General features: G+C 35.4%; 1 protein-coding gene across 2 annotated transcripts; it reads left to right on the top strand.

Annotated features, from left to right (window-relative positions):
* The first annotated feature begins 5,132 nt into the window (after positions 1–5,132).
* On the top strand, positions 5,133–17,189 carry LOC140879791 (uncharacterized). 2 transcript variants are annotated; one of them, XM_073283695.1, is made up of 24 exons: positions 5,133–5,591; positions 5,786–5,857; positions 6,260–6,303; positions 6,377–6,488; positions 6,588–6,659; positions 6,917–6,979; positions 7,907–7,984; positions 8,089–8,181; positions 8,712–8,831; positions 9,718–9,804; positions 10,312–10,521; positions 10,603–10,650; positions 11,283–11,534; positions 11,687–11,793; positions 11,996–12,240; positions 13,588–13,656; positions 13,817–13,881; positions 14,326–14,495; positions 14,613–14,691; positions 15,207–15,462; positions 15,757–15,802; positions 16,395–16,503; positions 16,772–16,834; positions 16,962–17,189. In XM_073283695.1, the coding sequence occupies exons 1-24, from the start codon at positions 5,256–5,258 to the stop codon at positions 17,040–17,042; spliced, it is 2,877 nt and encodes a 958-aa protein (XP_073139796.1). In that variant the 5' UTR covers positions 5,133–5,255; the 3' UTR covers positions 17,043–17,189. The 2 variants fall into 2 exon arrangements, with proteins under 2 accessions (XP_073139796.1, XP_073139795.1); XM_073283694.1 differs by having other exon boundaries at positions 7,895–7,984.
* The last annotated feature ends 7,234 nt before the right edge of the window (positions 17,190–24,423 follow it).

Genomic DNA, 24,423 nt, shown 5'->3' with positions numbered 1-24,423 from the left:
AGCGTGGAGATGGGGAAGAGAAGAGGTGGAGAAGGCGGCTAGGTAAGTTTTGGCGTAGGTTTTATTTTTTTTTTTTAAAGGGGTAGGATTAGGTTTTTAAATAAATTTTTGTATAATAAATATTAACTAATTAATATAGATAATATACCATAGAAAAATATAATTAAAACTCTCTAATAATAATAATAATCGGATAAGATAACTCCAAATCTCGAAATTATTAAATAGGTTAATTTTAAAAATTAATAAAAGTCAATAAAGAGGCTAATTTTGGCTAAAAATAAACCCTTAAATAAATATATAATTAAATACTAAAATTTTCTTGACAAAATACCTTAAAATATTATTTTAAGGCTCATAAAACTCATAAAATATTTTTGGCTAAATATTTTGGTATCTCGTCCGTCCACGGTCCCGCCTACGCGATCATAAAATAAATTTTCTAAGATTAATTCATAAATCACATCATACCGATTTAAATGCCGAACCAATATTTAAAACATGCCAATAAATCACATAGTTCATATAATAACATATAAAATTAATTTAACACATTTTCACATTATTTTAAAATTATTAAATCCCCTAGTTATGCATGCGGATTTACGTGCCGAATTTCTGGGCGTTACAATTCTCATATCCCTTTGATCTGTTATGTTAATTGGGATAGACTTATATCTGACGAATTCATACCCTTTGCCTTCCTTTAGAGTGAGACTGACTTTGAGTTGATTTCTATCCCACCATGCCAAAGGATGCTCGTTGTAACTTTCTTTGAGCCTCTTTTTGACATCTTCAAGGGATACCTTATTTTCTAACTCTATATCTCTGTAATTTAGAGTTACTTTGAGAAGCTCCATATCCTCTGTTTGGAGTTCTTGTTCTGTTGTTATTTTCAACATGGTTTCTCCAAACCTTCTTGGATCTTTCATTTTTGGGTGAAAAAGTTGTCCTTTATCACCACGCTGGCTGCAAAATATTATCGGTAATTGTCGATAAAAAGCAACCTTGAGTCGTTGAATGATAATTTTATGATCATAAATTGTAGTGAACATAAGTCTTCTTGACTCATTGTCTTGTGTGTACTTCTTAAACATTCGTAAGAAGTTATTTCCTAACAGGATATCAGCTCATGTATCATGAAAATAGATTGGTGGTGTCTTTACCTTGTACCAAGGTGTTTGACCTGCTCCTCCTATAAAGATCTCTGCTTGTTTTATTCCTTTGCAAAGAATTAAAATTCTTCGAGAGAAATCTCGTCCAACAATTTTTGGCAATTCTTCTTCACATTCTTCAGGGAAGACTCCTCTTTTTGCTGTACAAATTCCTGCTCCCGAGTCAATATAATCTGCAAAGTATTCAGCCTTATATTATTCATACAACATCCCTATTGGAATGTATATGGAAAAAGGACTTGTTGTCATTTTTTAAAGGGATTACTAAATGGCCCCGCCATTTTTAACAGACTGTGTTGTAACTCAGTAATCCGATTAAGACTATTCACATTTAGTTTTCCTAAGGCCTCAGAAGGTAGAGTATGGTTACTCATTTCCACTTCTTCTATGCGTTCTAGTAAATCATGTTCATGACTTACTAATTTCAACAATTGCTTCTTCCTCTGTTTGTAAATAGAGTTTTCGAATCTGATTAAGGGATTGTCCTTTATCCAATTCTCTTGGTTTTTCATATCGTAGAATTCTTATTGAATCCTTCAAGTCTTTTCTTTTGCCATAAACTATATTCCTTTTTCAAGGTGTTTTCATGGTTTATGGTCCTCCAGAAACTCTAGGCCAAGAATGAGCCGATTCACTTCTTTTCCTGGAATTCCACAGATTTGAACTTCCAATTCTCCAATATTTATTAATCCTTGGTAAGTTCCTGTTACCTGCTGCTCTAAATAGTAAATCGAGTTACAAGGAAATTGGTTCCTGTGATATTAATCATTTTCTTCTGGTGGAATTTCCTGAATAGGAGATTTTTCACCCTTCGACTTGTCATTCGGTCACCTTGGAAGGATAACCTTCGGGGTTCTATTTTAAGATCTTTGTATAGAACCGGTTTATCTTGTATTTGAATGTCTGTTTTTTGAATTAAAAAAAACTCGATTTTTTTCGGGTATATTGCTTGAGCAACTTTCCCAAAGATTTCTGGAATTTCAATAAACTCATTTCTAATAAATAATTCAGAATGATGCGTATTAGAAAGAGCATATGAAATTTGATAAGTAATAGAATATGGTATATTACCTTCCTTTATTAATCTTTTTTCCTTGAAGTTTTGATGCAATGTCAAGGCTCGACTAAAGTCTCTGTCAGCTAAATTGTAGGCTATTCATGGATAAATGACTCCTACAATTTTTCCTGCACATAGATTTTCTGAGATCGTACCCAGAACAACATCTTGGATATTCCTCATTCTTTTATCACATACTACGATATCTATGGGTGAATCTATTCTTTCTTTAAAGTTGCCTTGATCATTATTTGGATCGCTCTAATATGAATCCAAGACATCGTTCTTGCTACCTTACTTTTTAGCTTTTGCAATTCCTCTCTTACTTCTTCAAAAGGAATTAACTGCATCTCTATTTGATTACTTGTTAACTCCATCGGAATTGCCATTTCCCTTCTGGATACTTTGTAAATTAAATGATGCCTTATTTGTCTTAGCCCTAGGTTGCCTAAGACTCTCTCTACTTGTCCTGCCGAAAATCCTTGGTACTTCTGTAATGTTGGATTTTCTCTCATAATCCTTTGGACCATATTATGAGATATCGTGGTTTGACTAAAAAATCCAGTCAAACTCTCATGTGTTTCGTGTCGAAACACTTTTTCTTTATTCTGATTCTGATTCATCTTCAGATTCATCTCGGCTAAACAATATCTCTTCTTCGTATATTTTCATCTGAGGAGATATCCTCAAATTGATATACTTGGACTAGATCTTGAAAGAAGACCGCATCATCCATATCTGGTGTTGCTTCAAAGAGTTTAACTCCATTTTTCTCGTTTTTCTGGATAGTTTATAGATATATGTCCTCTTGCTCCACATGTCCAGCAATTACAATCCTTGAAACTTTCACTTGCTCTCGTATGAGTTCTTCTGAAAGTTCTTCTAGTTGGTGTTCTTCCCCTGCCTTGTGATGAGTTTGTTGCTGGGGATGTTCTTGTAGTTCCACTTCTTCAACCTGATCTATAAGATCTGGCTTTTTGTTTGGACCAAAATGTTCTTGGTTTCCAAGAACTTTTCATTCTTTTATTGTAGGGATTATTTCTGAATTTCTTCCTTTTAAATCCCTGTGATTTATTCCTTATAACCGTAGGGAGATCATTTTCTCTACAACATAGAGGAGTATGCTTGTTAATACCCCTTATTTTCTTGTAGTTCTTCTGTAATGCTGCCATATGACACCATTCCGCCAATTTTCCTTTCAAAAAAGAGGCGCGTCTTGCCAATGTATCAAGATTACCTGGAATATATTCTTTTATCAGCATTTCTCTCCAGGGGCTTGGCTTTTTTGCGAAAAATAGCTGAATGACTACATTTTCTTCAACTCCCGAATTCCATCTGTATTTGGTGAATAACAAAATATATTCATCAACTAAACAGATATCATGTAACTCGAGGCTATACAGAGCTTGAGTATATCTTCTCTTTTTCTCTGTATCTTGATTATTGAAATAGTCTACCCCTATGAATTGTGCTTTAAAAATGGTGGCCATTCTTCCTCCAATCTCGCTAAGTGGTTCTCCTGCTAAGATTGATTTCTTGGTTTCTGGCATGGTCATTTTTCAAGCTATCTTGACAGATCCCATTAGACTCATTTTCAGAAGTTTGATAAATCCTTCTTTATTGAGATCTAAAGTTCCTGCTGCTATTCTCATGGCTGATGTCCAATCATCTATGAGATATTCTCTGTTTTTGAAGTCCAGAACATCCAGGTTTAACATAACCCCATAAGGATGTATCGGGTCTAAAACGGTTTTTCCATAAGGAGTTTGATGTATTGGTATATTACTCCTTCTTGATCTGGTTCCTGCTGGATGTGAATTTTCTCCAACATGGAACTCACTATGTGGTTCTTCTGTTTTAACCACATATCTCGGGGGATTTCCTATGGGTTGTTCACCCTCAGGAGAATTTATTTTTAGATCTACTACTTTAAGATTCGAAAAAGAATCCGCAAGATCTTGTAGATCCTCGAGATTTAATTTTTTCAAAGTAGTCATCAGATAGTGTTTTTTTTTTTTGATACTGCCTTTATAAGATTAATCATCAATTCATCATCAGTTAAAGGTTTTTGAACCATTTTGGTTTTACCTTTCTGATGTAACAGAGGTTCGATACCAAACGAGAGTGGTAACCTTCCTCCTGTATTTCCCTTTCTAGAACCAAAAGTATGTTCTACATTTATAATTTTAGTTTGAAGATCCTTTAGAGTTACAAGAATTTCTTCTTGTTTTTTTAAGGATTTCTCCAATCTTTCGAAGTATTTCATACAGCTGATTACTGTAATATTGTACCGTCTTTTGAATTTCTCTAAGATCTCAGGAGAGTTTAGAGGAATCTGGTGTGATCTCTAGTAATTGATAATTAGAAATCATATTTATTAATTTTTTCAGAGAGTATAAAAGACCTAAGTCTCTTTAAGTTCTGTTATAAAGAATCTATTTTAAATAGATTCACTTGTTTATGAGATTTCATATAAATAAAATCCTTCTGGTTCAAACTCTCATTTGAATCCATGGTTTGTTGAAAATCTCTTCCTCAACAAAGAAAAATATGATTTAATAAATAATATAAAGTTTGAATAAAATTACCTAGGCTTTGATATCAAATTCTGAGCCCAGAGGAAATATTAATTATAATTGTTAGAATAAGGGTATTATAAATAATTTTTAGTTTGAAGGACATATTTAGAAAACTATTTGTTAAATAAGGGACATAATTAAAAACGAATAAAGTGTTAGTATATTTTTAGAAAAGTTAGAAAACTTTAAAAACGTATTTGGGTTTTATCCCGTATTTCACTCACATTAATGATCAGAACCCGTATTTCTATGGTATTCACCAATTATTAAATAGCAAAGATTATTATTATAAATTTATAATAGTGAGTAGAGCAAGAAGAAGACAGTCCAATGAACACCAACAAAAACGACAGTGAATCCACCGGCAATCTGCCGTCCCGAGCAGATTATTATATATTTGGCTCCAACTCCGATCGAGCGCCACCCTAATTCTTCCAAACTACAATGGCTTTCTCTTCGCTCTCTCTGAGCGCTAATCATGTGCATCACACTTTCTGCCCCCGCAACGGACGCTTGCCGCAGCTGGCAACTCCGAAATCCGCTCTCGGAGGTCTTGTTCTTAACTCGCCTTCCAAAAAGAGGAGCTTGGAATTCCAGCGCTGTTCTCGCGGACTCGGAGTAGTGGTGGCTTCCGCCGGAGTAGCAGAACTGAAGGTAGCGAGCGATCGCACCGCTAATGAGGAAGGTAGGATTTTGAGAGTTGGACTTGTATGCGGTGGTCCTTCCGCAGAGCGTGGAATTTCACTGAACTCTGCTCGATCGGTGCTTGATCATATTCAGGTATGGTGTTTAGAGCTACATTGATGCATATTTATATATGTGTGTGTTTTTTTTGGCGTTGCTTCGATTATCCTGGATTTGATTACTTCTGTTGTGTTGTCGATTTGTCAGTAATAAGCTTGTAGCGTTGAGCTATGCTAACATTATTTTATTTGTTTGTTATTTTTTTTCTTTAATATGTCTTGTTGTAACAGGGGGATGATTTGCATGTAAGCTGCTATTACATTGACAGCAATCTCAAAGCATATGCCATATCATCTGCTCAGGTCTGCAGGCTTCTCTATTGCTTGTCATATTTAGCTTTATATAATATATAATACAATAATGTAGCCGTGTTGACTTTGAGTTATGGTCGAGCTAAAAAAGAATTTGAAATTCATAATTTGATGGCGAGTAGGTTGAGACTTCGATCTTTCTTTCTTGAGAAAAAGCGAAAGAAGAGAATCCAATGAATGTGATATCCATGCCTGATTTTTTTATGTCAGGGACACACAGGAGATTGTATTTTACCATTTTTCCATTGCAATGCGTTTAACTGCTCTCTTATACCTTTTACTGGAATAACTATGGGAAAGTGAGACAATTTTCGAATTGTGAAACATTTGATTTTTATTCTAAAATGCTTTTGTTATCTGCTTATTGAGTTATCTTGTTATTTTTTTCTATAGTTATACTCGAACACACCTGCTGACTTTGATTTCAAACTTGAAAGGTAAGGCTTTGTTTGGGCTTTGCATTTTTTCTTTGTGATTTTTTTTTGTCTGAAACTGGATAATTTTATTCAGCCTTGCCCGTGGTTTCAATTCTTTGTCTGATTTTGCTGAACATCTAGCCACCTCTGTGGACATTGTTTTTCCTGTAATACATGGACGCTTTGGAGAAGATGGTGGCATCCAAGTGAGATTATATTGAACACTAACTTGCGGATTGATATTTAAGATTATACACTAATTGGTCAACTGCATTATCATCTCATGCGTGTACAAATCATTTTAGGAGCTATTGGAAAAGATGAATGTTCCATTTGTTGGAACCTGCTCCAATGAATGTCGCAAGGCTTTTGATAAAGTAAGGTTCTTGAATATTTAGCCTTTAAATAGTATCTTTTGGCTAATTGTATTGAGTACCTTGTGAGCGATCCTATTGTTTTCATTGTGGTCATACATTTCAGATGGTATGAATTTAGTCAATGAAGATGGCCTTATGAACATAAAAAAAAATTCATATGACAGTAACTTAGTTGGCTGAATTAGAATGGTGGTGTTATGAAAGTGGGTCCTGATTAGTAATCGAGTTCTGATGGCATACTTTCTGACAAATTGCAGCATGATGCCTCTTTGGAGCTTCACAGACAAGGATTTGTTACAGTACCAAGTTTTCTAGTTCAGGTGACCCTACAATTTCTGTTAACCTTTTATGTGCTTCTGAAATGAAATTTATCTTCTTTTTCTGGTTCTTTGTTTCAGTTGTTTGCTTGAGTTTGTTCCTTTATATTCTCGTGTCAGCAGCTTCCTTAGATGTTGTAATATAGTTTTATCGTTACAGTGTGTTTTTGTTTTGTTTTTATTCTTTTCAGAACCTGAGCCTTTCAACCCTATATAAATGCGTCTGTTGTTGCTTGTGTTTGTTGTGGCTCCAGTTTCTTCTTCACATTAATTTCTGATAAGAATCCAGTTCAAGTGAGAGAGTGTTTGTTCTGATATGCACCTGCGTAAAGTTTCTTGACCTGGTGAAGAGTTGATAAATTCCAATTATTTTTCAATTGGGGAACATACATGCATACATATATACATATGTATATGTTAGAAATGAGACTTGGACCTAACTCACCTCAAAAGTTAGCTCTTGAGGTGAGTTAGGTCCAAGTCTCATTTCTAGCATGGTATCAGAGCCCAGGCCCTCCGTGTGTGTTGGACCGCCCATAATTGGGCTGCCTATAGTTAGGCCACCCGTTAATATCTCCACGCTCCAGATGTTCATTCCTGGGCGTAGGGGGTGTATTGAAATATTGTCCCACATCGGAAGAATAGAATTCCTGGGAGCCCTTAATATAGACAAGGGCAACCCTCACCTCTTGAGCTAGCTTTTGAGGTGAGTTAGATCCAAGTCTCATTTCTAACAGTATATTGTGTGTGTTCACTTGCTGGAAGCATTCCAGTTCAAATTGCTTAAGATACACACTTATGCATGTACCTGCAAATTTTTTAGAACTGAAGAGCACTCCAGATGCGTCCAGTTCTTCTATGAAAAGATGCAAATCATTACTCAATTTTCCAATTGCATGACACCTGTAACATTTGTAGAATGGATTCCAGGGAAGTGAAAACGATGAAGCTGAGCTGTCAACTTGGTTTACCAAATATCATCTGGATGCAGAACATGGAAAAGTTGTGGTAGGACTTTTACTATCTCTGAAAAGTTGGACTGTGCGGTAATGTAGTAACAAGCCATCACTTTATGTTTACTGGGGAACCAAGCTCTCTTGTGATGATGGCAGGTAAAGCCAACCAGAGCAGGGTCAAGCATTGGAGTTACAGTTGCTTATGGTGTTACTGATTCTCTCCAAAAAGCTAATGCAATTATTTCAGATGTAAGTTGATGCTCTCCATTTAGTGTAGTTCTTTTTGACCACCAGAGTTTATACTGGCTCCCTCAATGTTAAAATTGGATGACGTTTGAGGTGGCAGGGGTATAACTTTGACTCTTTATTTTATCATCGTCTGACCAGGAATAGCTTTTTTGAGTGGTACATCATCAGTCATGAAAAAGGAAAAACCTATAACAGTTTTAATTGTTTTTAATACCAGAATGCTGAAAGACCGAAACAATTGGTTGTTTGAAGATGGCATTGATTTTGAAATGTCCTACAACCTTCAGCATGAAACTAGTTTTCAGATGGAGGAAATGTGCACTTTCTAGTTCACCTTTAGCCTGCTCAAAATTTAAGAATCTAAGCTTTGACAAACTCTATGATATCAAAGTATAGTTCGGAAAAAATGAAAAACTTGAAGTTAATTAACACGCATTGGAAAACCTTGCAAGCATTTAGTTCTGCTTATGAAATCTCTGAGTTCTTTAGATATATCCATTTAATTCAAACATTTTTTTCTATTTGAGCAGGGAATTGATGATAAGGTTCTTGTTGAAATTTTTCTGGAAGGAGGTTGTGAATTTACAACTATTGTCCTTGACATGGGCCCTGGTTTGGATTGTCAGCCTGTTGCTCTACTGCCAACAGAGGTTCCTTTTCATATCTTGTCTTATGCATATTTGTCCAATATCTTAATAAATCTAGTTCATATTCAGTTGTTTTATGCTTAATTCAGTTGTTATTCCAGCTGCCTCTGAGTTGTATCAATTATATTATAGTTTATCTTTCTTTCGGGAATGGATGCTCATTCTCAAGTATACTTAATTTTTTTCAGAATGATATTCTAGCATCAATGTAAAGTAATTGAGCTGCATTATTCCCTGATTGAGTTGCTGATTTGTGGCCTATGAAATTGTAAAGAACTTGTTAGACCTCAATTCTTGTTACATGTAAATTATGAGTGTATTTCGCTTTTTATGAAAGATGCTTATTTCTTTATGCTTTTATCAAAATTAAAATTTTTCTCTTGTTTACTTTTAGTCTTTACTCTACGGATATCCATTTTCTACTATTTTTTTTAGTTCTTTATTTCTCTAATTTTTTATTGCTCAAAGTTTCAAGACAATAACTCAATATCTCGTTTTTAAGGTGATCCTGATGAACATCAGGCAACAAAAATTCTATTTGTAAAAAGAAAATAAGTCAGTTTCTGTCGTAGTTAGGGGCTACATGTGTTCATACTTGGGTTTTTCTGTTTTTTTTGTTATCTAGTGAACTATTTTCACTTGGGGTTGTCTCAACTTTTCATGTAAAATTCTCCTGATTATTTGGTATTATGTGATCTAAATGTGAACTGGGACATTCCAAACTTACATGTAGAATGTTTGATGTAATCGCTTTCCGTGGTATCCTGTCAGTACTAAATCTGTGAATCTTTTGAGGTTATATATGGATTTATGACATCACTGTGGAACTAGCTTTCTAAACTGATTGTTTTGGGTTCGGCCACTATTTACTTGCTTACTTGATTACTAGGTCGAGCTGCAAGCTCCAGACAGGATTAATCTGAGTGAAAAGGACATTATATTCAATTATCGGAGGAAGTACCTACCAACAAAGCAGGTGTGAAGGGTTAATTGCACTCACACTGCATATTTTTACTTTTCATTATGATTTCAAAAATTATGAGTTGTGATTTTTCAAGATGTACATATCTCCTGCTGTTCAAAGCAGCATCAATCATTTCTGAATCATATAGCAGAAAGAAGCTACTCCTTTAGATTGGTCAAGACGGCAAACAATTTTAGTGGCAGAATCTTCCTTTTGCAATTGTGACAGTGAATTCTGTTGTGTTGGCAATATACAAGAATTCCAGAAAACGCTAGGGGTCTTAGGGAGCACAATTTCATAGTTTTTATGTTCTTTGTTTTTTTCACTGCTATTTTAAACTGTTGACTCCAGCAAACAAACCAGGGGATAGCTGAATGTCGTTCCGCATTGTTACCTGGAGAGATATAAATGTAACTCAACATTGAAAAATCTCCGTTATTTCTCGGCATCTAAAAAATCAACCCTAAAAAATGTTGAACTTGAAGGATACATCTGAACTGACCCGTGCAAATTTTGCAGGTTGCATATTATACTCCACCTCGATTTCCAGAAGATGTAATAAAAAATATACGTGAAGGAGCGTCGTCGTTATTTCAACGGCTTGGCCTCCGTGATTTTGCTAGGATTGATGGTTGGTTTTTGCCACCATCTGCTCATACGGCTTATCTTACCGACAACAAGATTGGAAAGTCTACGTTGGGCACAATACTTTTCACTGATATTAACCTGGTGAGATACTGATGTTCACCATGTGGTCCTAGTTTTCATTTCAGGATTTGCAGTAATATCTTACCTTCTTTTTCTTTGTAGATTAGCGGGATGGAGCAAACGAGCTTCTTATTTCAGCAAGCTTCTAAGGTGCTCCATATGGTTGTTTTGTGTGGATAGTTAGTCGAATAGTATTTTCACTTGTGAACTTATGGAATTTCTGGTGACATCCAACACAAATTAGTAAATTCTTGCAAAATTTTAGATGGATTTCATGTAATGCATGCTTCTTTATCTTACTGTGACTATTTTGGTACTCATTCGTTCATATTATTGTTTTCATAGTATGGTCCTGCTAAGAGAGAGGTATATGTGCAAATAATGAACTAAGTTTCCTTCCTTCGTTAGAAACTACCACAAAGCTATGCTCTGTTCTTTAGTGGATGGAACTAGTCATTATTCCAAGTTAAATAAAATATGTTGTGAACAGTTCCTATACAAGTGTTGTGTTGTATCCTAAAATTTCACCTGCTCTACCCTGTGAAAAATGGAATGAGGAATTTCTATGTGATCTATTTCATATCTGACAATTTCATTTCATCATAAAGAGAATTAAATATTTTGAATTATAAATCTGATTTATTAAACTGTGCTACTTTGATCAGCAAGCATGACTACACAGAGGGATATAACCCTGCATTAATCAATGCTAGGCAGGCTATCAGTTTCCGATGTGGGATCTAAATTAATTGAATTACATTTACCAATTCGATCATTTGTAGGTCGGGCTTTCACATTCGAATATCCTACGCACCATAATCCTACATGCTTGCTTACGGTGTCCAAATCTCCTTGAACACAATATGGTTTCAAGTTCCTCACTAAAACTGAAATCTTCACAAGCTAACAAAGCTTTATCGGAACGGAAATATGCACATAAAGTTTTTGTTATTTTTGGTGGCAATACATCGGAACGGCAAGTATCTCTAATGAGTGGAACTAATGTTTGGCTGAACCTGCAAGCATTTGACGATGTAAGTATTTAGTTGGCTTTTTTATGTATGCTGTGGAAACAATTTTCACTTTTGTGTTTAACAGTAAATTCTTTATTTTAACAATGCTTTCCGGAAATCACTAGTTAAAACTTTTATCTTTTATGATATTATTGTTATTATTCTTTTTACAGCTTGAGGTAATTCCATGTTTGCTTGCTCCTGGAAATGGTTTTTCACCAAATATGGACTTGGACAAGGCAAAGATGGGAGCAAGCTCCAGCGTGGTCTGGTCCTTGCCGTATGTGTACACCATGCAATGCCATAAATATCTAGTGTTGATTTGAATTATGCTACCTGATCTACTGCTTGCAACTTTACATATTATACGCTCAGCATAATAGTATTAAGTATTTACCAATACTCTGCTTGAGTGCTTAACAATCTAGTCCATCCTCGACCACTCTCCGTTGTTTCAATACAATTTTAATTTTGGTATACAGTTATTCCATTGTGCTTAGACATACTACAGAAGAAGTGCTTGATGCATGTCTTGAGGCAATTGAACCTGTCCGAGCAGCATTGACGTCTCATTTGCGGAGCCAAGTAATGAATGACATCATGGAAGCCTTGAAAAGAGAAGATTGGTTCCAAGGTTTTGATTTATCTGATGATTTACCAAAGAGGTATTCCCTGGAACAGTGGATCAAGCATGCCAAGGCAGTTGGGGCAACAGTTTTTATTGCAGGTTATTCCATTTTTGTAAATCACTCGGCATTTGTCATTTGTCATTTGTCCCAGAGTCGGTTTTGGTCTGTAGTTACATTGCTGCGTTCTATTGGTTCCCACCTGACAATCTTCATTATGGTTTCTAATCCCTAGTAGTTTGTGGTACGAAAATAAGTTTATTATCTATACATGAGGTTTCATGTTTTTTTGCTGACTCAACCCCTTTCTGGTATTACGTTTTTCTTTTAACCATGGAGGTTGCCCGTCACCCCCCCTAAAATAAAAATTCCCATGCAATAATTTCCGTAGTTGTCCAAAATTCAATTAGGAGCCACCTGCTAAAATAACGCCTCATATGCGATATTTAGAGACATAATTTTTGGAGTTAACTTTTAACGCCCCACTGTATCAAAACGGGTCTTTTCAGCGTGTTTATGTCCTCACTCACACGCACCCTGGAAATCTTCCCAGGGGGTCACCCATCCTATAATTGCCCCAAGTCAAGCACGCTTAACTTTGGAGTTCTTATGTGATGAGCTTCCGAAAAGAAGATGCATCTTCTTGATATGAATAGTACATATGAAATCTTTTAAGCCCTCCTCAACCATGTTGTCTCATACCTACACAGTCTCAGAATCCCTCTTATTCTGGCACGGGATCGGTTCATTCATGTCTCCCTCCGCCTAGAAGCCTACCAGAAGCCGCTCATTGTCCGTGCAACCTCTTGGCACCGGCGATCACTCCCTGCCTCTTCAGCCCCGGGCGTCACATGCCCACCAGCTTCCGCTTGGTTCGTCCCCGAACCATACCGTACTAAGAGAGGTCGGCTCTGATACCATTTGTAACGCCCCACTGTATCAAGACGGGTCTTTTCAGCGTGTTTATGCCCTCACTCACACGCACCCTGGAAATCTTCCCAGGGGGTCACCCATCCTATAATTGCCCCAAGTCAAGCACGCTTAACTTTGGAGTTCTTATGTGATGAGCTTCCGAAAAAAAGATGCACCTTCTTGATATGAATAGTGCATATGAAATCTTTTAAGCCCTCCTCCACCATGTAGTCCCATACCTACACAGTCTCAGAATCCCTCTCATTCCGGCACGGGATCGGTTCATTCATGTCTCCCTCCGCCTAGAAGCCTACCAGAAGCCGCTCATTGTCCGTGCAACCTCTTGGCACCGGCGATCACTCCCTGCCTCTTCAGCCCCGGGCGTCACATAACTTGTGTTCGAAAATGGAAATTATTTGAGTCCTATTTGTTATTGTTTGCTAGGGAAGAGAGTCTTGTTTGTATTTAATGTAGAAATATATCTGGGAACGTGAAATCCTTATGATTAAATACTGATCGTCTAATGCATTGAACAGTACATGGAGGCATAGGTGAAGATGGAACACTCCAATCATTATTGCATGCTGAAGGAGTTCCTTATACAGGTTAATATTTTTTTTAATCTCATTGGAGTATGCTTGGAAGGAAAGAATTCAGTGTCAGTATAACTAAAATCAAGTTTGACTGTGGCTCATTTGCATGTTGGTTCTTTTGTGAGGTAATTTTGTGGTATGATATTTATCCTTTTCTGTTCTTAAACTTTAGGTCCAGGTGTGATGGCGTCCAAGACATGCATGGATAAAGTTGCCACATCAGTTTCCCTCCAACATGTATGAAACATCTTTGTATTCAATCATTGTTAAATTAGGATAAAATTCAAACTTGGTTTTCTTCTTCTCATTAATCTTATCTGCATTTTTTCTGGCATCAGCAGCACCATCATTTGTTATTTATTTGATGTGGATCTGTGGACGCATATTAGATGGATAGAATAGAAAAAAGGCTGAAAGGTAGTTTTAGTAGATATACAAGACTTATATCTCAGCACGGCATTGGTTTATATTGCCTGTTGAGAAATCTTTTAACCAACTCGTGCATATTTTCTGTGTTTAACAAATGTCGAGGTGAATCTTTATGAAAACAAAGTTGACGAATGTAGTTTCACATGATTCATTGAAAGTAATTTTAAGATTTAACCATTGTTATTACTGTCCTTGACCAAGAAAAGGATCTGCAGAGGATAAATGAGAAACTTGTTCTATTTTGATATGTAGCTTGCAGATCATGGTGTTCTTACTATTTCTAAAGATGTCAGAAGGAAAGATGACTTGCTGAAAATGCCCGTCCTTAACATTTGGAACGAGTTGACATCAAAACTTCAGTCTGGAACCTTATGTATTAAACCAGCTAGAGATGGTTGTTCAACTGGAGTGGCAAGATTACGGTAGGTTTATGTTTGTCCCCTTCATTTGGCACATGCCTTTCACGTAGCCGCATGCATGAATAAGTCTTGGTTTTCTTTAATAAGCTACTGCATGACACATGTATTTCTATGATACAGGTGCGATGGAGATCTAGCATTCTACATTAAAGCACTAGAGAATTGTCTTCCGCAGATTCCTCCTAATAGTTTATCGAAGGTATATATATATGTGTTCAACTTTCACTTAACCATGATAATTACTTAACCTTCTTATCTTAGAGGGCCGATGAATTTATTGGTTTAATATATATATGAAGTGTAATAGAAATTGATAAAAATATCTTATCTTCTTGTCCGAGACAAACTTTTCCAAACAGAGTATGTCTCGGTTGTATTGTTAAATGAAATAATCTAAAGCCCCTTAAGTTGTTCACTCACACACGGACATATAAGTAATATCCTTTCTAAACATGTTAAAATCACGCAGCCTGTAGTTTTCAGATTATCTTGTTAGGCAGGCTCACTCCTCTTATCTCCAATCAGACACAACATATTGTATTCTTGGATTTCAAATGTGCAAATGGGGATTTTAATATCTAATTTTTCAGTTGTGGGACTATGACATTTTTTAGAACGTACGACATCAAGCTTATAGATTGTCCTTGGGCATCAGCATCAGTTAGTTATTTTGATGTGCAATTTCTATTTCATTTTTAACCATGGTTTTTCTAGGCACATGGAGTGATTGAGATGCCAATTCCTCCTCCAGAGCTCTTGATATTTGAGCCATTTATTGAGACGGATGAGATAGTAGTTTCCTCCAAATCAAGTGAGGAAAATATGCACCATCTTCTATGGAAAGGCAACAGCAGATGGGTAGAAGTAACAGTAGGTGTTATAGGAAAACGTGGATCAATGCATTCGTTGACTCCTAGCATTACTGTGAAAGAATCAGGAGATATATTATCTCTTGAGGAGAAATTTCAAGGTATTTCTTTGTCTGGGTCGGTGTTAATTAAGTTCTCTTGGCATTTTCCTGGATATATTCATATTGTTTTCAGTAAGCTAAATAGGAGTGCCTGTAAAATTGCCTAAAACTTTATGCCTATGATAATATTCATGGAATTTGGTTCAAGTATGTCAACGATTCTTATGCACAAATATGAATTGTTTACCTTAAAGGTTGACTTCCCCGGAATCAGAAAACAAATTTGCTGTAAAACCTGGACGGTGACTGCACTGAACAATCTATCAACTGATGAAATTGATTTTTCTTTGTCAGGTGGTACTGGCATCAATTTGACACCACCTCCCCTCTCTATTATAAGGTTTGATGTGTGCCTTTTCTTGTGGTATTCTTCATCTACCTATGTATAACAGCTTCAACTGTGATATTCTGACTCTATGCAATCTATGTCCATTATGTCGCCTACGAAGTTGCTATCATGGGTTTCATATGTTTGTTTCTATGTTGAAGGCTTCTAGGTTCGATTATTTTAATCTGTTATCTGAAAGAAATTTCATCGCAAATTGATGGTGATCTCCTTTCTGTGATGCTACTGCTTGGCATTCAATTCATTACCAAGTGATAAACATGCTTTAAATAAGATTTTGATGAATATTTTAAGTTGCAATGAATCATTTTGAAGAAGGTAAAAATAATGATATAAAATCAGGAAAAGTAGCAGTCTCTTTCCAATTTTTATATTTAAAACTTCTACCAATAAACTACCATTTCAAGATTCGATATTGTAGACTGCTTGAATTGTATGATTTTTTAAAATGACAAATTTTTATAGAACCATATTTCCTACATGTGTCACTCAATGTCATTTTCGGGACTACATGTCCAATGCCATTTTCCGCTTTATTCATCAAATTCTTCTTGATTTGTGCTTATATTCTTTGTGATAATAACAGTAATGAGGCCTTGGATAGATGTAAAAAGGGTATTGAACTCATAGCAAATACGCTGCAGTTGGAGGGATTTTCACGAATCGACGCATTCGTTAACGTTGACAATGGCGAGGTATGCTCAGTTAAATATATGCCAGATGCCAGTGAAACCATAATATGTTGTGAGATAATGAAACGATTTTCTGCTGCAACATAATTTTACTTCTATGTATCTTTGTCATTGCATGTTAGTAATTTCTCCCAACAAGTGAATGTTAGTATTTTTTTTCGCTATTCTGCTTTGTGACGTATCATATATGTTTCGAGGACTCGTGAAATTATTTGATGTTTTTCATATATTTTAAATCTAATGCCTTAAACGTCGATAACATTTGTTTCAGGTATTAATCATAGAAGTTAATACTGTTCCTGGGATGACGCCTTCAACCGTGTTAATTCACCAGGTGATTACTTTACACTTGATGATGTTCTTCATTCAATATGGGTAGAGGCTTGATGATTCAGTGGATAAGTGTATAATTTGATACAAAGTCTTTAAGTAGTTAAGAGTAAATTTTCATGTGCATGTAGGCACTCGAAGAAAAGCCTCCGATGTATCCTCACAGATTCTTCCGTACGCTGCTGGATTTGGCTTCTCAGAGATCTTTGTAATCCACTATCGTAAACCATGTATTTTATTGCATTGTCTTCATTGTTATGGATTTATGCGATGATTGTCCTTTTTCAAGAAAGTTGTAAGAATTTGAATAACCACCCTGTGACCTTATTTATATATTACTCTTCCATGTTGGTTCCCAATCCCAAGGAAGTACGAGCTTCTTCACTAGAAGAGATCTGGTCTCAATTCAATACTAAACAAGTTCAAACTAATCGAATATTTATACAAGAAATCTGTCAAATTGGTTTATCATTTCCATGAAGTTCTTCGTTATCTAACCGGGGACATGTCATTAGAAAGTGATTCAATAATTAAACCTTCGTGAATCCATTTTTATTCTGTCAGTAGGTGATGCGGGCTAAATAATTATGTCCTTAATCAGCAAATAAAATAAAAAGTCGTACGTCCTCCTGGTCTCCTGCTTCCTCGATCACCTGCAGAAGGGAACGATCTCCTGATCTCCTACTCCTAAATAATTATGTCCCTAATCAGCAAATAAAATAGGAAGTCGTACGTCCTCCTGGTCTCCTGCTTCCTCGATCACCTGCAGAAGGGAACGATCTCCTGATCTCCTACTCCTTTGGTCACCTGAAGAAGTCGTACGTCCTCCTTTTGGGTCGTCACCTGATTCACGAACACGCGTTAGAGGCGCCGGGTGGTCACCCGGCGAAAATCCTCCGACGCTCAAGTCAGCGATCATCTCCACACAAAACAGGAGAACAGAGAGCTTTTGTAAGCTAAAGAGTCACCTTTTCTTGAAATGAAGAGATTCACTTCTATTTATAGGCCAAAAAATGTGCTTAATCCCAAAATAACCCCTAAGGTCTAAAAATGCAATCTAATCCTTTCTAGGGTTTCAAAATTAAGAATTAATCCTTTAAAAATGCGATCTCCGCAAATTAACCCACTCAATTTATTTATACATAAAAAGTATATTAAAAATATACTTATACCCACCATAGGCCCCCTACTCTTGAGTAACTACAATTCTAGTGAAGATGATCAAGAGTACTCTTTATTAATCTCCCACAATTATATATATGTTGAAAATATATATAAATATATATTATTATTTATTGTTGAATGTTGAAGGTTGAAAGTTGAAAATTGAGTTGTAAAATATTGAAAATTAGTGTGTGATGATGTAATTAATGATGTATTAATTTTTGACTAATCTCCAATTGAGATCTATAAATAGGTCTCTCCATTTGTGTAGAAAAACACAATTGTGAAGAGAGAAAAATTTTATAAAGTGTAGAATTTGATAAATTTTGAGTTTTTGAGTTTTTACTTTTTACCGTAAATTTTTACTTTTTCACAACACGTTATCAGCACGATCGCTCGAAGGTTCTCTATATTTTCCGACGCTCCAAAATACAAGAAGAAGTCAAAAATATTCAACAAGTAAGAATTTTTATTTTACTGTTTATATATTTTTATTGTGTATATATTAATATATAATATCATGTTATGAAAAAATAAGTTTTTTTCAAAACTTGTTATAAATCCTGGGAGGATGTTAAGACGACATCCCACACTCCCGGTAAGGGATACGACAAGTATAAAAGCCTCTAAGGTTTTTAAACAATAACGTGATATATTTATTATGTATATATATATAACTATATTAATATATAATTTCATGTTATTATATAAAAGGTTGTCTATGACACTGACCTTATAATAACGTGATATGATATATATTATTGTGTATTTATATACTAACCATATTTGTATAATCTCATGTTATTATATAAAAGGTTGTCTACGACACCGATCTTATAATAATGTGATATGATATACTATACCTGACTTTATACTAACTATATTGGTATAATTTCACAACATTATATAAAAAGCTGTCTACGACACTGACCTTATAATAATGTGATATGATATACATAATTATTTAATTATGATTATCATTATATGCATTACATGATTATCACGAATTTTTATTCAACACATACTCAATTTTTTCTTTACCCCCAACGGTCACAAACGGTAACAAAACGGCTAGTTTTTGCCCTATAAATATGTTCACTCAAACTCATTTTCAATCACACCAAATTCATTCTTTCTCTCAAAATATTTTATCCTCGGTTTTTTCGAAGATGGAGATGATGACATTTATAAGGATATTTTTCATAACGACTATGATCATCATGCTCACGAGTCTTTTACTCACCAGCGATTTTCCAACACATATTTTTTCTCTATTTGTATACGCACTTGTAATTTACGTTCTTCCATTATTTTGTATTGTCATATTTATGGAAATTAACTAATAAAATGCATTGTTATTTTCTAGTACCACCATGTCATACTTGGCGAAACTCGAATTCATTGCACTTGATATAACCGGAAAGAATTATATGCCATGGACCCTCGATGTAGAAATGCATCTCGAGTCATTGGGTCTTAACGAAACTATCAAAGAAAATAACATATCATCCTCACAAGATAAAGCAAAAGCGATGATATTTTTACGCAGACATCTTGATGAGGGGTTGAAATGTGAATATTTGACCGAAAAAGACCCAATGATTTTGTGGAAAGGGTTAAAAGAACGTTTTGAGCATATACGGGAAGTTATACTTCCGACCGCACGAGATGAATGGAATACTTTAAGATTCCAAGATTTTAAAAAGGTGAGTGATTATAATTCTGCGATGTATCGAATTGTCTCACAGCTGAAATTTTGTGGGCATAATATTACTGAGATGGAAATGCTTGAAAAGACATTTTCCACATTCCACGCATCAAATATAACTCTACAACATCAATATAGAGTGCGTGGATTTTCAAGATACTCAGAACTCATCGCATGTTTACTCGTGGCGGAAAAGAATAATGAATTGCTCATGAGAAATCATCAGTCCAGACCTACTGGTTCAACGGCATTTCCTGAAGCAAATGTCGTAAGTAAAAATGAAAACCAAAATCAAAGATATAGACAAGATTTTGGTCGAGGTCGTGGACGAGGACGTGGGCGTGGACGTGGGCGTAGAAATGATCGCGGTCGTGGTCGAGGCCGTGGATTTGAAAATAAAAGAGATAGTTATTTCAATAACTCATCTCAAAGGAACGTCACGAACCACCCACAAAAGAGGCAGCATGATAATACGGGTGAAAATGAAAATCATCCAAAAAGAACTGAGAGTGTTTGTTATAGATGTGGCACTCCAGGACATTGGTCAAAAACTTGTCGAGCCCCTGAGCATCTGTGTAAGCTCTATAAAGATTCAATAAAGGGGAAAGAAAAAGAGACCAATTTTACTGAAAACATTGACCATGCAAGTGGTTCAATGAATTTAGATGCTGCCTACTTTTTGAATGATTTCGAAGATATTGATTAAATATACTGGTGGGAAAAGAATGTAACAATGTAATTTTTATTTTATAAAACATATTATATTTTGCATGTATCTTTCTTAATTCATTTTATTGCATATTGTTTTTGAAGATCATTATGGAAAATGCTATGATCAAAGATGAAAATAATGCACTGGAAGTTTGCATACCAGATAGTGGTACAACGCACACTATCCTCAGAAATGAAAAATATTTCTTGGAATTAAAACCAACAAAAACAATGGTGAATACAATATCAGGTTCTGTAGACTTGATTGAAGGATGTGGCAAAGCACAATTTTTGTTACCTAATGGTACAAAATTTTTGATAAATAGTGCTTTATATTCACCACGATCACAAAGAAATTTGTTGAGTTTTAATGATATATATTCTCATGGTTATGATACGGAAACAATAACTGAAGGAAATGAGAAATATATGTGTCTTACTACATATAAATCAGGAAAGAAATATGTAGTTGAGAAATTATCAATGCTCCCTACTGGATTGCATTATACACATATAAGTCCAATCGAATCAAATATGGTTATTGGAAATTCTTCAATACTAACAAATTGGCATGATCGATTGGGACATCCTGGTTCAATAATGATGCGAAGGATTATAGAAAATACAAGTGGTCATCCACTGAAAGACCAGAAGATCTTTCAGAATAATAAGTTTCAGTGTAAGGCATGTTCTCTGGGGAAACTTATTATAAGACCATCACCAGCTAAAATCCAAAAGGAATCACCCATATTTCTTGAACGTATTCAAGGTGATATTTGTGGGCCAATTCATCCACCATGTGGACCATTTCGATACTTTATGGTATTGATCGATGCCTCTAGCAGATGGTCACATGTATGTTTATTGTCCACTCGGAATGTGGCATTTGCAAAATTGATGGCTCAAATAATAAAATTGCGGAATCAATTTCCCGAATATACGATCAAGAAAATAAGACTTGATAATGCTGGAGAATTTACTTCCCAGACTTTTAACGACTATTGTATGTCGATGGGAATTACTGTTGAACATCCTGTAGCTCATGTTCATACACAAAATGGATTAGCTGAATCATTGATTAAACGTCTGCAGTTGATTGCTAGACCAATGATTATGAGAACGAAACTCCCTATTTCTATATGGGGACATGCAATTTTACATGCTGCTGCATTGATTCGCATCAGGCCAAGTGCATATCATAAACACTCCCCATTGCAGCTTGTATTTGGCAAAGAACCAGATATTTCTCATTTGAGAATTTTTGGATGTATGGTGTATGTGCCTATTGCACCACCTCAAAGAACAAAAATGGGACCTCAAAGAAAGAATGGTATTTATATCGGCTATGATAGTCCATCAATCATTAGATATCTTGAGGCTCAGACAGGCGATGTGTTTACAGCACGGTTTGCTGATTGTCATTTTGATGAAAATAACTTCCCAATGTTAGGGGGAGAAAAGAAACACATCGAAAAAGAAATCACATGGTATGTACCATCATTATTACATTTGGATCCTAGAACTAAACAATGTGATAAAGATGTACAGCAAATTGTGCATTTGCAAAGAATAGCAAATCAAATGCCAGATGCATTTGCAGACACAAAAGGGGTAACAAAATCATATATACCTGCTGTAAATGCCCCTGCTCGAGTTGAAATTCCAAAGAAACAAAATGAAGACATTCATGATGTCATAAAACGCCTGAAGCGTGGAAGGCCAATCGGTTCAAAGGATAAAAATCCTCGGAAAAGAAAATACATAGAGAAAAATGATGATCAGAAAATAGAAAATGGTGTTCCAGAAGAAACACACGATGATGAAAATATTCTGTCAGAACCACAAACTGACGAGAATCATGAAATCTCTATCAATTATATTAATACTGGAAAAATATGGAACCGAAAGAATGTACAAGATATTGATGAGATATTTTCGTACAATGTGGCATGTGACATCGTAAATGAAGATAATGAACCAAAATCTTTTGGTGAATGCAAAACTCGAAAGGATTGGTCAAAATGGAAAGATGCCATCCAGGTTGAATTAAATTCGCTAAATAAACGTAGTGTTTTTGGACCTATAGTCCTTACACCTAAAGGTGTTAAACCTGTTGGGTACAAATGGGTTTTTATTCGAAAGAGAAATGAGAAAAATGAAATAGTGAGATATAAAGCTCGACTTGTTGCACAAGGTTTTTCTCAAAGACCTGGAATTGATTATGAAGAAACATATTCTCCTGTTATGGATGCAATTACGTTTCGGTATTTGATCAGTTTAGCAGTGTCTGAAAACTTGGACATGCGTCTAATGGATGTTGTTACAGCTTATTTATACGGATCACTTGATAGTGATATATACATGAAAATCCCTGAAGGATTTAAGATGCTAGAAGCACAAAGTTCAGAACCCAGAAAATTTTATTCTGTGAAATTACAAAGATCATTGTATGGGTTAAAGCAATCCGGCCGAATGTGGTATAATCGGCTAAGTGAACACTTGATGAAAAAGGGATATGTAAATGATCCAATATGCCCTTGTGTTTTCATCAAGAAAACAACATCGGGATGCGTGATTATTGCTGTATATGTTGATGATTTAAACATCATTGGAACGAATAAAGAAATTCAAGAAGTGATGTTATACTTGAAGGAAGAATTTGAAATGAAAGACCTTGGAAAAACCAAGTATTGTTTTGGTTTACAAATTGAACAAAAAGAATGTTGAATTTTTGTTCACCAGTCTAATTATACAGAGAAGGTCCTTAAACGTTTCAATATGGATCAATCAAATCCTTTAAGTACTCCAATGGTTGTCAGATCATTGAATATAGAAAAGGATCCATTTCGTCCATGTGAAGATGATGAAGTTGTTCTTGGTCCTGAAGTACCATATCTAAGTGCCATTGGTGCCCTTATGTATCTTGCAAATTGCACTAGACCAGACATATCTTTTGCAGTAAATTTATTGGCAAGATTCAGTTCATGTCCAACGAAGAGGCACTTGAACGGAATTAAACATATATTCCGTTATTTACGAGGAACGACGGATTTGGGACTTTTGTATCCAAAAGATACAAATCAGAGAATAATTGGTTATGCTGATGCTGGATACTTATCTGATCCACATAAGGCACGTTCCCAAACCGGATATGTATTTACTCGTGGAGGCACTGCAATCTCTTGGCGATCACAGAAACAAACACTTGTTACAACTTCATCAAATCATGCCGAGATTATTGCACTACATGAAGCAAGCCGTGAATGTGTCTGGCTTAAATCAATGACTCGGCATATCCAAACTTCTTGCGGATTATCAGTGGACAAGAATCCAATCACACTGTATGAAGATAATGCCGCATGTGTTGCCCAAATGAAAGAAGGATACATCAAAAGTGACAGAACTAAACATATTCCTCCTAAATTCTTTGCATACACTCAAGAGCTGGAGAAGAATAAAGATATTGATATCTGTTACATTCAATCAAGTGAGAACTCATCCGATCTCTTCACAAAGGCACTTCCCACAGCGATATTCAGAAAACACATTTATAATATTGGGATGCGCAATCTACGAAATATGTGAAGAATCATTCATGTTGACATCAGGGGGAGTTTATGTGGCTGCACTCTTTTTTCCTTACTATGGTTTTTGTCCCAATGGGTTTTTCCTAGTAAGGTTTTTAACGAGGCAGTATACAACACGTAATGGAGATAGTCATTCTATCATGATCATCATCACAAGGGGGAGTGTTGAAAATATATATAAATATATATTATTATTTATTGTTGAATGTTGAAGGTTGAAAGTTGAAAATTGAGTTGTAAAATATTGAAAATTAGTGTGTGATGATGTAATTAATGATGTATTAATTTTTGACTAATCTCCAATTGAGATCTATAAATAGGTCTCTCCATTTGTGTAGAAAAACACAATTGTGAAGAGAGAAAAATTTTATAAAGTGTAGAATTTGATAAATTTTGAGTTTTTGAGTTTTTACTTTTTACCGT

Source organism: Henckelia pumila, chromosome 2 (assembly GCF_033568475.1).
Source record: "Henckelia pumila isolate YLH828 chromosome 2, ASM3356847v2, whole genome shotgun sequence".
Taxonomy (NCBI): domain Eukaryota; kingdom Viridiplantae; phylum Streptophyta; class Magnoliopsida; order Lamiales; family Gesneriaceae; genus Henckelia; species Henckelia pumila.
This window is presented reverse-complemented; position numbering and strand designations above follow the sequence as displayed.